The sequence below is a fragment of the Neoarius graeffei genome, chromosome 1 (genome assembly GCF_027579695.1).
Source record: "Neoarius graeffei isolate fNeoGra1 chromosome 1, fNeoGra1.pri, whole genome shotgun sequence".
In the NCBI taxonomy this organism is placed as follows: Eukaryota; Metazoa; Chordata; class Actinopteri; order Siluriformes; family Ariidae; genus Neoarius; species Neoarius graeffei.
Genome location: NC_083569.1, coordinates 69,284,660 through 69,299,530, shown reverse-complemented (window position 1 = coordinate 69,299,530; position 14,871 = coordinate 69,284,660). Strand labels below are relative to the sequence as shown.

The window sequence follows — 14,871 nt, the reverse complement described above, 5'->3', positions numbered from 1 at the left end:
AAATTAGGAAGAATTATTCAATGAGTGCTTTTCGTCCAGCAAGATTTCCTGTGTATACGGAACATTTCCAAAATGGGTCTGTATTACGATAAACATTTAAAAACGTGACTAATGATAATGTGATTTGTTCAGGTGCACGGCCTGCACATGATGCATGTTTCCAGGATGTCAATGCAGCAGGAAACGCATTCGGGAACTGCGGAAAGGACGCACATGGCAATTATGTCAAGTGCGAGAAAAGGTGAGGAAAATAACCGTATGTGAATATTCTTTTGTTTATTCTCTTCGTTTAAAACCATCCATTCGCTGTTTTCAGTCAGATAATGAAGAGAAGCTCAGCAAACCACTCTCCATTGTAAAAATTTAGCAAGTCAGCGTCTGGCAGACAGAATGATCTGCTGCAGTTTGGTTGGTCACATACCGTAATAGATAAATCAGGAGCAGGCGGAATTCTGTGCCTGAAAAACAACTCGTGGTACTCATGACACTGACAATCTTTTTTTCCAACAGTGATGCCAAATGTGGGAAGATCCAGTGCCACAGCGCCGCCAAGAAGCCGAAGGGCACCAACGCCGTGTCCATCGACACCACCATCCGCACAGATGGCATCGAGGTGAAATGCCGTGGCACATATGTGTACAGCACTCAGGACGGACAGGGGGACCTTCCTGATCCTGGCCTCGTCATGACTGGCACCAAGTGTGGAGAGGGCAAGGCAAGCAGACGGCCAATAATCTCACTCAGATTAGTGAAGTCAGTAGAAATACCGTAGGAGAATCAGAAGTGTTGAAATCCTTGATCATACAAATATAGATCATTTTATCTTAAACAGTAATAATATGTTTAATAAGAAGCCCAATGGGTACTCTGGGTTCATACAGATGTCTTATGAATGGAAGTCTTAAAAGTGCTTGAGTTTGAAAAGTGCTTAATTGTAAATAAACAGAATTACAGACTGCAGCTCCTTCAGATCCGCTCCTGTTTATGCATTTGGCCTCCTCAAATAATTGAGTGCCTCATCATCATGTGACCCGTTTGACTCACTCCACTGCTCTGCTAACTGTACATACTAAACATTTTATGTCAGTTGTAACTGAGCAGTTCGTATAACTCTTGATATCTGCAGCAGGCAGAAATGGTTTTGGAGTCATTAGAAAGGTTACAGTCTATTCTATGTACTGACAAAACATGGATATTAGGCTGGTGTGAATTATGAGGACAGGTGATAATTATTATAGATAACAGAAACATTATCATGCTGCAAGCTCCGTCACCCCGTCAAACTGATCAACCTGTCAGAGTTCATGAGTAACAGCAATCAGCTCATTTTTTACAAACGTCTTCTCTCTCTCTCACACACACACACACATATGCACGCACGCACGCACACTCACACACGCACACACATTCCAGAAGTGTGTTTTAACTCACTGCAACCCACAGCATGGCTAAATTCTCCATTCTGATTAGACAGAAGGTGTTTATTATATACAGTGTCTTGCAAAAGTGTTCATCCCCCCTTGGTGTTTGTCCTCTTTTGTCGCATTACAAGCTGGAATTAAAATGGATTTTTGGAGGGTTAGCACAATTTGATTTACACAACATGCCGACAACTTTAAAGGTGAAAATTGTTGTTTTATTGTGACAAAAACAATAATTAAGATGAAAAAAAACCTGAAATCTGGAGTGTGCATAGGTATTCAACCCCCAGTCAGTACTTTGTAGAGCCACCTTTTGCTGCAAATCTCTTGGGGTATGTCTCTATTAGCTTAGCACATCTAGCCACTGGGATTTTTGCCCATTCCTCAAGGCAAAACTGCTCCAACTGCTTCAAGTTAGATGGGTTGCGTTGGTGTCCAGCAATCTTCAAGTTATGCCACAGATTCTCAATTGGATTGAGGCTTTGATTAGGTAGGTCATTCCAAGACATTTAAATGTTTCCCTTTAAACCACTCCAGTGTAGCTTTAGCAGTATGTTTAGGGTCATTGTCCTGCTGGGCCATGAACGTTCATCCCAGCCTCAAACCTCTGGCCAACTCAAACAGGTTTTCCTCCAGAATTGCCCTGGATTTAGTGCCATCCATCTTTCCTTCAGTCCTGATCAGCTTTCCTGTCTCTGCAGACAAAAAATATCCCCACAGCATGATGCTGCCACCACCATGTTTCACTCAGGATGTTGGGTTTGCACCACACATGGCATTTTCCACGATGGCCAAAAAGTTCCATTTTAGTCTCACTTGACCAGAGAATCTTCTTCCATGTGTTTGGGGAGTCTGCCACATGCTGTTGGGCAAACTCCAAACGTGTTTTCGTAAGCAATGGCTTTTTTCTGGCCACTCTTCCATAAAGCCCCACTCTTTGGAGTGTACGGCTTAAAGTGGTCCTATGGACAGATATTCCCATCTCCACTGTGGATCTTTGCAGCTCCTTCAGTGTTATCTTTGGTGTCTTTGTTGCATCTCTGATTAATGCCCTCCTTGCCTGGTCTGTGAGTTTTGGTGGGCGGCCTTCTCTTGTCAGGTTTGTAGTGGTGATATATTTTTTTGATTTTGCTATAATGGATTTAATGGTGCTCCACAGGATATTCAAAGTTTGGGATATTTTTTATAACCCAACCCTGATCTATACTTCTCCACATGCTTGTAATGCGACAAAACAGGACAAACACCAAGGAGGATGAATACTTTTGCAAGACACTGTACTATATTATATACTATATATTCGAGTGAGAATTTTCAATCTGCCTATAGAAAGAACCATAGCACAGAAACCGCTCTTGTTTGAGTGCATAATGATATTATAATGGCCACTGATTCTCAGATGACTATTATTATTCTTTTACTGGACTTGTCGGCAGCTTTCAATACTGTTGACCACGCCTTCCTAATTTGTCATCTCTGTAAGAGGTATGGCATTGTTAGTTCAGCTCTTAAGTGGTTTTGCTCGTATCTTTCTGGCCAGACACAGTTTGTGAGTATTGAAGGAACATCATCATCTCACAGCAAACTGGAACGTGGTGTTCCACAAGGAACCGTGTTGGGACCTATGCTTTACTCTTTGTATACCTCTCCTCTCTGAGACATTGCACATGACCACCAGATGAACTATCACATGTATGCTGATGATACGCAGCTATGCGTCACCTTTAGAACGTCATTTGTTCATGACATGGAATCTTCTAAACAATGAATTGAAAACTACATGTGTGATATTGATCGCTGGATGTCCTATAAAAAGCTGAAGTTCAACAGAGACAAAATGGAGGTACTTGTAATATCATCACACTGTGCAAGGTCATTTCTTCAATCTATATCTGTTTGCAATGAAACAGTATTCTCCTCTGAGCAGGCACGTAACATTGGTGTGACATTTGATGACTGTCTTTCCATGAAGTTCGACATAACAGCTACATGTAAAGTTGCATTTTATCATCTTCGAAACATTATAAAACATTGAAAGATTGTCATCCATGCGCTAGTTACCTCAAAGCTTGATTACTGCAATGCTCTGTATGTATGGCCTTCCTTCATGTCTAATTAAGAAGCTGCAACACGTCCAGAATGCTGCTGCACGTCTTGTCTCATGTCTTCCAAGTTTGATCATGTAACACCAATCCTTAAGGTGCTTCACTGACTCCCTGTGGACTACCGTGTAAAGTTTAAAATTCTGATCCTGACCTACAAGACACTTCATGATATGGCTCCTGACTACCTTAAGAATCTAATTACTCCTTACAAGCCATCATGTCCCCTCCGTTCCTCCAATAGGAATCGCTTCAAAAACCTTCCTTCTATCTCAAGACGTATGGAAGTCATGTTTTTTTGTATTGCTGCTCCTGAACTGTGGAACAACTTACCAGAAGACATTAAGGGCTGTACTAACATAGACTGCTTTAAGCTAAAACTCAATATGCATTTGTTTAATCAGGGCTTTGAATTGTAACTGTTTCCAGCGCTATTGAACTCATGGAAATGGCGCTTTATACGTCTATCATCATCATCAATTTTCTATAACAGTAACACTGACAGTAGTGACGCTGCAAGTTATATATTAATGCGCTTCTTCTAATGCATTATTGTTTCTATAGAAACAACTCATTCACAGGCATGTGTATGGTACATGCACCTCATAATCTAAGGGTAATTAAAAACAAATGGAAAACTTTTTTTTTAAATTACAGTGAAGATATAATGCCTTGCAAAAGTATTCATCCCCCTTGGTGTTTGTCCTGTTTTGTCGCATTACAAGCTGGAATTAAAATGGATTTTTGGGGGGTTAGCACCATTTGATTTACACAACATGCCTACCACTTTAAAGGTGCACATTGTTGTTTTATTGTGAAACAAACAATAATTAAGATGAAAAAACAGAAATCTGGAGTGTGCATAGGTATTCATCCCCTTTCGTATGAAACCCCTAAATAAGAGCTGGTCCAACCAATTCACTTCATAAGTCACATAATTAGTTGATTAAGATCCACCTGTGTGCAATCAAAGTGTCACATGACTTGTCACATGATGTCTGTATAAATCACCCTGTTCTGGAAGGACCCTGACTCTGCTACACTACTAAGCAAGCAACATGAAAACCAAGGAGCCTCCAAACAGGTCAGAGACAAAGTTGTGGAGAAGTATAGATCAGGGTTGGGTTATAAAAAATATCCCAAACTTTGAATATCCCAAGGAGCACCATTAAATCCATTGCAGCAAAATGGAAAGACTATGGCACCACTACAAGCCTGACAAGAGAAGGCCGCCCACCAAAACTCACAGACCGGGCAAGGAGGGCGTTAATCAGAGATGCAACAAAGACAACACTGAAGGAGCTGTATCTGTCCATAGGACCACTTTAAGCCGTACACTCCACAGAGCGGGGCTTTATGGAATAGTGGTCAGAGAAAAGCCATTGCTTAATGTGCTAAACACATTTGGAGTTTGCCCAACAGCATGTGGCAGACTCCCCAAACACATGGAAGAAGATTCTCCAGTCAAATGAGACTAAAACTGATCTTTTTGTCCATCATGGGAAATGCCATGTGTGGCAGAAACCCAACACCCTGAGAACACCATTCCTACAGTGAAGCATGGTGGTGGCAGCATCATGCTGTGGGGATGTTTTTCGTCTGCAGAGACAGGAAAGCTGGTCAGGACTGAAGGAAAGATGGATGGCACTAAATACAGGGCAATTCTGGAGGAAAACCTGTTTGAGTCAGCCAGAGGTTTGAGACCGGGACGAACGTTCACGGTTCAGCAGGAAAATGACCCTAAACATACTGCTAAAGCTACACTGGAGTAGTTTAAAGGGAAACATCTAAATGACTTGGAATGGCCAAGTCAAAGCCCAGACCTCAATCCAATTGAGAATCTGTGGCATAACTTGAAGATTGCTGCACACCAACACAAACCATCTAACTTGAAGGAGTTGTAGCAGTTTTGCCTTGAGGAATGGACAAAAATCCCGGTGGCTAGATGTCCTAAGCTAATAGAGACATACCCCAAGAGACTTGCAGCTGTAATGGTAGCAAAAGGTGCCTCTACAAAGTATTGACTTTGGGGGGGGTGAATACCAATGCACACTCCAGAGTTCTATTTTTTCATCTTAATTATTGTTTCTGTCACAAAAAAACAACAGTTTTCACCTTTAAAGTTGTAGACATATTGTGTATAAATCAAATGGTGCTAAGCCTAAAAAAATCCATTTTAATTCCAGCTTGTAATGCGACAAAACAGGACAAACACCAAGGGGGATGAATACTTTTGCAAGGCACTGTATTTATTTACGATTTATGAAAGGAATCTCAGGTGCCAGCTTTTTGAAATATTCTGTAAGTTTTCTACCAGAAGTTCTTCATGATAGAAGCCATTGCTCTTTCAAGTTTCTCAGTAACATGCCAAGCTGCATTTTTCTTTTTTTAACTGCAAGTGAGAAAAAAAGGACAGGCTGGTTAGATAGTGACTAACTGACTAACATACATATACTGTAGCTGCTCAAATGTAAATGATAACAGTAACTAACTTGTTTCACAGATATTCCAAAATATTAAATGTAAACACAAATGGTTGTAATGTATGCACTGCAAAAACCCGGCTTACAAAAACAAGAAAAAAAAGTAATAAAATTAGGAATATTTTATTTAAAATAAGCAAAATTATCTGCCAACAGAACAAGAAAATTTGACTTGGCAAGATTTTTAAAAACAAGTAAATATATCTAGCTTTAGAAACCCCACAGATGTCTTAAAACAAGTGTATTTATACTAAAAACAAGTAAAGTTGTACTACTCATTTTAACATGCTGGATACTTTGTCCCCCAACCAACAGTTTGACTATTTCATCTGGGCATATTGGTGTGCTCTGTTTAAGTAAGTGTTTATACCAACTGAGACCGCCAAATAAATCAAAATCAAAACCACAAACCAATCCATTTTGTAGCCTATTTTTGTTGCCAGATTGACAATACAACACTTCATTTAATTTAGTTATCTGTTTTGTGTTAAGAGATTAAAAGGAAGGATAAGATGCTTGAAATAAGAAATTCTGACTTTGACAAACTTGTCATGGTTAATATAACACCGATGAAATTATGGTAATTCTCATTTTAAGACAGAACTTACTCATAACCAGTAATAAAATCTCAATAACAAGTTATAATAACAAGTTATAAGATAATTGAGGGAAAAAATGCTTAAAGTAAGTGAAATACTCTTACACAAAACCTGCCTGGAAAGGAGAATTATCTTGGCAGACAAATAACAAGCATATTTTGTCTTGATTTAAGATATTTAATCTTGGTTAGATTTTACTTTTTGCAGTGTGCCATTAATACAAAAAATAATCACTGGCAAATTGCTGTGGTATAAGAGGAATAGAATATGGTGTTATAGGAAAACTCACCTTCTGAGTGGCAACAGTACCTCTGCTGGGCATCAAGCTGCATCACACCACCCTGTCACTGATTATTTCCAGATAACAGCACACCCCGTAACTGCCACATGTATATTTAGCTTAAATGTTTATGTACATTATCATGGAAATGAAATTCTTGATCTGCTTTGATTTAGAACAGATATGAGAGCATTTCAGAAGCTACTAGATGAGATTATTATATACAAGTGGAAAGGTTATAGGCTTATTTATGAAATTATAATGCAGAGTAACCTCATTTATAAAGCATTTATAATGATTTGTGTCAGGTGAGCCACCCTCTTCGGTGCTTAAAGGGCTGATGACACGAACATGACTCTATGCAATTTCTTAAATAAACTATACAACATGGCAAACATGTTAGATTTCTGTTATAATTACGTGAAAAGAAGCTGTTGTTACGCGAATATCCAACTTTTAATTGCACAGCGCAAGAAAACTGGGTCCGTGGCTCGCGGCCATGTTGTGACGTCAGCGGAAGAACACGCTGCGGTTCACTGGCTGTTCTACTCTGGTTCTACTCAATGGAAATGGCGCATGAAAACGCCGGTGAACTCTCTAGTGCTAGCTCTTCCTCTTCTGGGAGTCTAGAATTGTGTTGATCTCTTCCGAATAGAATCTATGATAGCCTACCCTCTTTACCCTTTGCCTCTCGTTGCTAGGCGGCAGTTAAATGAAAGCCGCAAGCTTTCACAAGCAAATACATGACTGATATCACGCCGACTTTATGATTACATTTATGATTATCATGTAGAATCTATAGCTCTACGTGTCTTTATCTTATGTCGTTTCACAACACATGTTCTGACAGGAGGATTGTCTTTGGATCCGGCATAGCTACTAGTAGACCCCCTCCGGAATACTGGCAGTGTTGCCAGATTGGGAGGAATCCCGCCCAGTTGAGCGGTTTCAAGTGCATTTTGGTGGGTTTTGAACATATTTTGGGCTGTAAAACTTCAGCAGATACTGGCAACAGATACTGCTGACGTTTTCCAGCCCAAAATATGTTCAAAACCCACCAAAATGCACTTGAAACCGCCCAACTGGGCGGGAAACCTCCCAATCTGGCAACACTGTGTAGGCACTGCTGATGGTAGTAACACACGTTTGTGCTGAACTGAACACCCAAGAGATTCTTTTAAGCTGGGAAGGGTGTCAAAACAATCCAAATCGAAGTGTTCAGAGCACAGGACGGATGTTGGTGAGGGCTCCCACTTGTCACGAGTGCGCCTGACTTGCTTCACCCACTTCGCATGCAGCTCGGGATCTCTGGGAAGCTTGAATAAACTTACCCCATCCTTGTGGGTTTTGGAGCAAAAGCCGGCATAATAACTCATCTCATCTCATCTCATTATCTCTAGCCGCTTTATCCTTCTACAGGGTCGCACGCAAGCTGGAGCCTATCCCAGCTGACTACGGGCGAAAGGCGGGGTACACCCTGGACAAGTCGCCAGGTCATCACAGGGCTGACACATAGACAACCATTCACACTCTCATTCACACCTACGGTCAATTTAGAGTCACCAGTTAACCTAACCTGCATGTCTTTGGACTGTGGGGGAAACCGGAGCACCCGGAGGAAACCCACGCGGACACGGGGAGAACATGCAAACTCCGCACAGAAAGGCCCTCGCCGGCCCCGGGGCTCGAACCCAGGACCTTCTTGCTGTGAGGCAACAGCGCTAACCACTACACCACCGTGCCGCCCGGCATAATAACTATATATATATATATATATATATATATAAAATGTCTAATAAAAGTACTAATAATGATAAACTGAACACCTGCCGCATCAACAATAAACTGGTAAGTTAGGAGGAAGGTTCTTTCGCTGACATCATATAGCCCCTCCTCCTCCGTCTCCTGGGTGCTGCAGCCCCGTCAAATTTGCCCAAATAGCCGCGTTTTTTATCATAACTTGTAAAATAGGCGCCTTCGTGAATTAATATATGGATCAACGGGAATTACTTTTTATGTTATAAAACATCGCCAAAGATGTCAAAAACGTGTCATCAGCACTTTAAACTGAATGTGACATTTGTTTTCATGTTAAAACTTTTGTTTGTTTGTTTGTTTGTTTGTTTGTTTGTTTGTTTGTTTTCTTACTAACTCCTCCAGGTGTGCAAGGATCGTCGGTGCCAGAATGCTTCTTTCACCGAACTGAAGGCCTGTATTGGCCGTTGCAATGGTCATGGGGTAAGAAACAAAATGATCATTTTTGTAACTTGTCACCTCTTTTATGTCTAAAATAAATGGAACTTCACTCCTTCAAACCATGGCCATAAACATTAGTATTCATCCTGTCTAAACTCTTCTCAACCCTGAGTCAGGCTGAATTTCACACCTCTAAATCCTTTAATACCAGCCCAGGATCACTCACATTTCTGCCCCCACTGGCACTCTTACAAGGAACATTTTCTTAAATTAAGCTGGTGCAGTTTATTTGTGTGTTTTGTGCAAATGGTCGTCAACAGCCTCCAAGCAGCATAAACGCCCAACTCCATCTTCCTTAATCCTTTTGCCTTTTCTCTCTTTTCTCCCTGTTTATTTCGGTTCTCTCATTTCTTTACTTATCACTTCTTGACTCTGTCAGGTTTTGAAAAGGCAGCCAAACAAGAAAATGCTTCGGAGGTGGATTAGTGCCCTTTCCTATTATTCTTTTGCACTATCTGTTGATTCAGCATTGATCCCGTGGCTTAGAGGTGTGCGGATCATGAGCAAAATAAACGTTATTATAGTGCTACAAGCCTTTTCTTCTACTTTTCTCAGGATTTGGTGTTATATTAAGCATAAAGTAGAGTTTGCATTGTAAATTTTGCTGTTAGAGCAGAGGGAAATTAATATTCAATATATATCTCAAAACACATTTGCAGCTATTTGGTATTAACGCGCTGAAGCAACATGTCATTGTCAACCATTGGAATGTTCTGTGTGGAATAGTACATGACATCGACTTCTGTCTCTGCAAGAACAAAAGAAACACATGTACAGTAACTAAACTGCCAGTAATCAGACGCAGATGAAACTCATCACATTACCTACCGGTTCTAGCTGACTCCTCACCGCCCACAGCTGACACGCAGTCATGCTCCCACTGTCACATATATAATAAAAATATATATATACAATACCAGTCAAAAGTTTGGACACACCTTCTAACTCAGTGGTTTAACTTTATTTTTATTAATTAAAAGTCACTTCGTGTCTTAAAGTGATGATGGATGTCGTTTCTCTGTACTTAGTCGAGTGGTTTCTTGACATAATATGGATTACTACAGTTGTGGAATAGGGCTGTTTACTGTATGTTTATTATTTACTATTTACTGCTCAAGAAGGCAAGAAATTGCACTCATTAACTTTTGACGAAGCACCTGTTAATTGAAAAGCATTCCAGGTGACTTCCTCATGAAGCTGGTTAAGATAACGCCAGTAGTTGCAAACCGTCATCAAGGTAAATGGTGACTGCTTTGAAGAATCTAAAATATCAAACATATTTTGTATTTTTTAACACTTTTTTGTTTACTACATTAGTGGTTAGCACTGTCGCCTCACAGCAAGAAGGTCTGGGTTCGAGCCCCGTGGCCGGCGAGGGCCTTTCTGTGCGGAGTTTGCATGTTCTCCCCGTGTCCGCGTGGGTTTCCTCCGGGTGCTCCGGTTTCCCCCACAGTCCAAAGACATGCAGGTTAGGTTAACTGGTGACTCTAAATTGACCGTAGGTGTGAATGTGAGTGTGAATGGTTGTTTGTGTCTATGTGTCAGCCCTGTGATGACCTGGCGACTTGTCCAGGGTGTACCCCGCCTTTCGCCCGTAGTCAGCTGGGATAGGCTCCAGCTTGCCTGCGACCCTATAGAACAGGATAATCGGCTACAAATGATGGATGGATGGATGGATGGATGGATGTTTACTACATAATTCCATAATGTTCCATATATTATTTCACAGTTTTGATGTCTTCAGTATTGTTCTACAATGTAGAAAATAGTCAAAATTCAGAAAAAACTTATGAGTGAGTAGGTGTCCAAACTTTTGACTGCTAATGTATATCCTGAAGAAACTACTAAAATACATTAGGAATATCTTAATACATTTGCTCTCATCTCATTATTTGTAGCCGCTTTATCCTGTTCTACAGGGTCGCAGGCAAGCTGGAGCCTATCCCAGCTGACTACGGGTGAAAGGCGGGGTACACCCTGGACAAGTCGCCAGGTCATCACAGGGCTGACACATAGACACAGACAACCATTCACACTCACATTCACACCTACGCTCAATTTAGAGTCACCAGTTAACCTAACCTGCATGTCTTTGGACTGTGGGGGAAACCGGAGCACCCGGAGGAAACCCACGCGGACACGGGGAGAACATGCAAACTCCACACAGAAAGGCCCTCGCCGGCCCCGGGGCTCGAACCCGGACCTTCTTGCTGTGAGGCGACAGCGCTAACCACTACACCACCGTGCCGCCACATTTGCTCTCATAAAAGAAAAAAATCCAGGATCTATGAATATGCTGTTTGGAAACAGCAACATGTTTCCTGCCATCAGTTGCCAACAGCTAGCTTGACGTGAACTGTTAGTAAACCAGCTCATAATGTCAGAAGTCGATACATGTAGCATTTTAATTACAGTATTTTATTGTCATATTGTCAATGATTTATTCAGCAGCAGGAAAAGACTAAAGCCAAGCCAAGAAGCCTTTATTTGTCACACGTACACTCAAGCACAGTGAAATTCCTCCTCTGCATTTAACCCATCTGAAGCAGTGAACACACACAAGTGAGCAATGAGCACACACACACACCCAGAGCAGTGGGCAGCTACGCTACAGCACCTGAGGAGCAGTTGGGAGTTAGGGGCCTTGCTCAAGGGCACTTCAGCCCAACCTCAGGCCATGGCTGCCCCATGTTAACCCAACCGCATGTCTTTGGACTGTAGGGGAAACCGACGCAGACACGGGGAGAACATGCAAACTCCACATCCCTCATCGGCCACTGGGCTCAAACCCAGAACCTTCTTGCTGTGAGGCGACAGTGCTAACCACTACACCACCGTGCCTCCCCAAAATAACCCATACCAAGCATGATGTGTAATAGTGAAGTTTGTTAACTAACTAGCTTAAAACTAGCTCAGAATAGTGCCCTTTCCTATTATTCTTTTGCACTATCTGTTGATTCAGCGTTGATCCCGTGGCTTAGAGGTGTGCGGATCATGAGCAAAATAAACCTTCAGCTATAGGTTTTCAGGTATCACATCCATCTTAAATCTATTTTATGCCATCAAAATGAACTTTCCATGTAAGTATTGAGAAGGATTTAAATGGAAAAACATAAATTTAGTGGGCGGCACGGTGGTGTAGTGGTTAGCGCTGTCGCCTCACAGCAAGAAGGTCTTGGGTTCGAGCCCCGTGGCTGGCAAGGGCCTTTCTGTGCGGAGTTTGCATGTTCTCCCCGTGCCCGCGTGGGTTTCCTCCGGGTGCTCCGGTTTCCCCCACAGTCCAAAGACATGCAGGTTAGGTTAACTGGTGACTCTAAATTGAGCGTAGGTGTGAATGTGGGTGTGAATGGTTGTCTGTGTCTATGTGTCAGCCCTGTGATGACCTGGCGACTTGTCCAGGGTGTACCCCGCCTTTCGCCCGTAGTCAGCTGGGATAGGCTCCAGCTTGCCTGCGACCCTGTAGAACAGGATAAAGCAGCTAGAGATAATGAGATGAGATAAATTTAGTGCCAATAAATACATTTCCAGGCCCAGAATAAGGTCTAAAAGCGGAGAACAGGTTATCGCTTGTTCACTTTGCTAGCCCGTATACCTTTCTTTTTTTTTTAAGAATTGTTTCTGTAAATCTGGTTTGTGACAATGACTGTTGTTAAAAGTGCTACAAAAATCAAATTGAATTAAATGGAGCCATAAATGAAAGCAGGAGATTTCCATTTGTCCTTCTTCAGTGTAAAGTGCTGTTTTGTATGCAGGTGTGTAACAGCAACAGTAACTGCCACTGTAACCGAGGCTGGGCACCACCCTTTTGTGATAAACCAGGACTGGGAGGCAGTGTGGACAGCGGGCCAGTGCAATATGACAGTAAGCTCTTCTTCACTCCCTCCCTTCCTCCAGCTACACCTTTATTCACTCGGCTTATGTCTTAAAAACACTGAACGATTTTTTTTTTCCCCAGTTATTTTGTCTCTATTCAGTCTAGTCTCCTATCTTCTCCCATCTTTCTCTTTCACATCCACTCACCTTTTATCAAAATGGCACCATGATTATTGATCTCAATCCTTTCCGTTTTTCTCTGTATGACCATCTCAGTTTGATTGTGACCCAGATTCAGTTCATATGCAACGAAAAAAAAAACCCTCTCTCTCACTAATCTATAATTCAGTATTTTGTAGCTCTATTTACTGCTTTCGGACTCTCTGTTATTTTTATACTTAGAGCTCTGGACTTTTGAGCGAAAGTGGCATTTTCATGACAGACTGAAAACGTTGTGTATTTGCTGTGTGCACTTAGGCCAGATGGGGCTAGTTGCCGGCCTGCTCTTTGCTTTTCTGGTGCTGCTCCCTGCTGTACTCATCGCCTTTTACTGCTTCAAAATCAAGACCTCCTATTACCACAGATGGCTTTCACAGAGGGAGAAGAGCAAGGCGAACAACAGGTACACATACCGTCAGCAGTCTAATAGAGTTGCTTGTATAGGAAGAAAAAAAAAGTGTTAGCATTTGAAAAAAGACATCAATGGATTGGTGAGAGTAATAAAATGAGGCCGGACACTCGGATTCTGTTCTGTAGATGTGGCGGAGATGCTTCTCATTAAAAAATATACAGTACCAATCAAAAGTTTGGAAACACCTTCAAATTCGATGTTTTTATTTTTTTTTCCTACATTGTAGAACAATACTGAACTCATCAAAACTATGAAATCTCATCTCATTATCTCTAGCCGCTTTATCCTGTTCTACAGGGTCGCAGGCAAGCTGGAGCCTATCCCAGCTGACTACGGGCGAAAGGCGGGGTACACCCTGGACAAGTCGCCAGGTCATCACAGGGCTGACACATAGACACAGACAACCATTCACACTCACATTCACACCTACGGTCAATTTAGAGTCACCAGTTAACCTAACCTGCATGTCTTTGGACTGTGGGGGAAACCGGAGCACCCGGAGGAAAGAATGGGGAGAACATGCAAACTCCACACAGAAAGGCCCTCACCGGCCACGGTGCTCGAACCTGGACTTTCTTGCTGTGAGGCGACAGCGCTAACCACTACACCACCATGCCACCCAACTATGAAATTACATATGGAATTATATGGTAAACAAAAAAGTGTTAAAAAAACGTTTCATCTTTTAGATTCTTCAAAGTCGTCACTATTTACCTTGATAACAGCTTTGCACACTATTGGCGTTATCTGAACCAGCTTCATGAGGTGGTCACCTGGAACGCTTCTCAATTAACAAGCGTGTCTTGTCAAAAATGGAATTTCTTGCCTCCTTAATGCATTTGACACCATCAACCAGTAAAGAGTAAATAATAAAAATACAGTAAATAGCCCTATTCGACAACTGCAGTAATCCATGTTATGTCAAGAACCACTCAACTAAGTAAAGAGAAATAACAGTCAGTCATTACTTTAAGACACGAAGTGTCTTTTAGTTAATTAAAATAAAGAAAAAAACATTGAATTTGATAGGCGGCACGGTGGTGTAGTGGTTAGCGCTGTCGCCTCACAGTAAGAAGGTCCGGGTTCGAGCCCCGGGGCCGGCGAGGGTCTTTCTGTGTGGAGTTTGCATGTTCTCCCCGTGTCCCCGTGGGTTTCCTCCGGGTGCTCCGGTTTCCCCCACAGTCCAAAGACATGCAGGTTAGGTTAACTGGTGACTCTAAATTGAGCGTAGGTGTGAATGTGGGTGTGAATGGTTGTCTGTGTCTATGTGTCAGCCCTGTGATGAC

General features: G+C 41.9%; 1 protein-coding gene across 2 annotated transcripts in view; it reads left to right on the top strand.

The window, feature by feature from the left end:
* adam19a (ADAM metallopeptidase domain 19a) overlaps positions 1–14,871 on the top strand; it is a 193,864-nt gene that overhangs the window by 160,055 nt on the left and 18,938 nt on the right. For both annotated transcript variants that reach the window (XM_060918023.1, XM_060918024.1), the window contains 5 exons: positions 133–241; positions 511–715; positions 9,046–9,123; positions 12,894–13,002; positions 13,432–13,576. In XM_060918023.1, the coding sequence (XP_060774006.1) occupies positions 133–241; positions 511–715; positions 9,046–9,123; positions 12,894–13,002; positions 13,432–13,576 (646 nt within the window). The remainder of the gene's footprint in view (positions 1–132; positions 242–510; positions 716–9,045; positions 9,124–12,893; positions 13,003–13,431; positions 13,577–14,871) is intronic.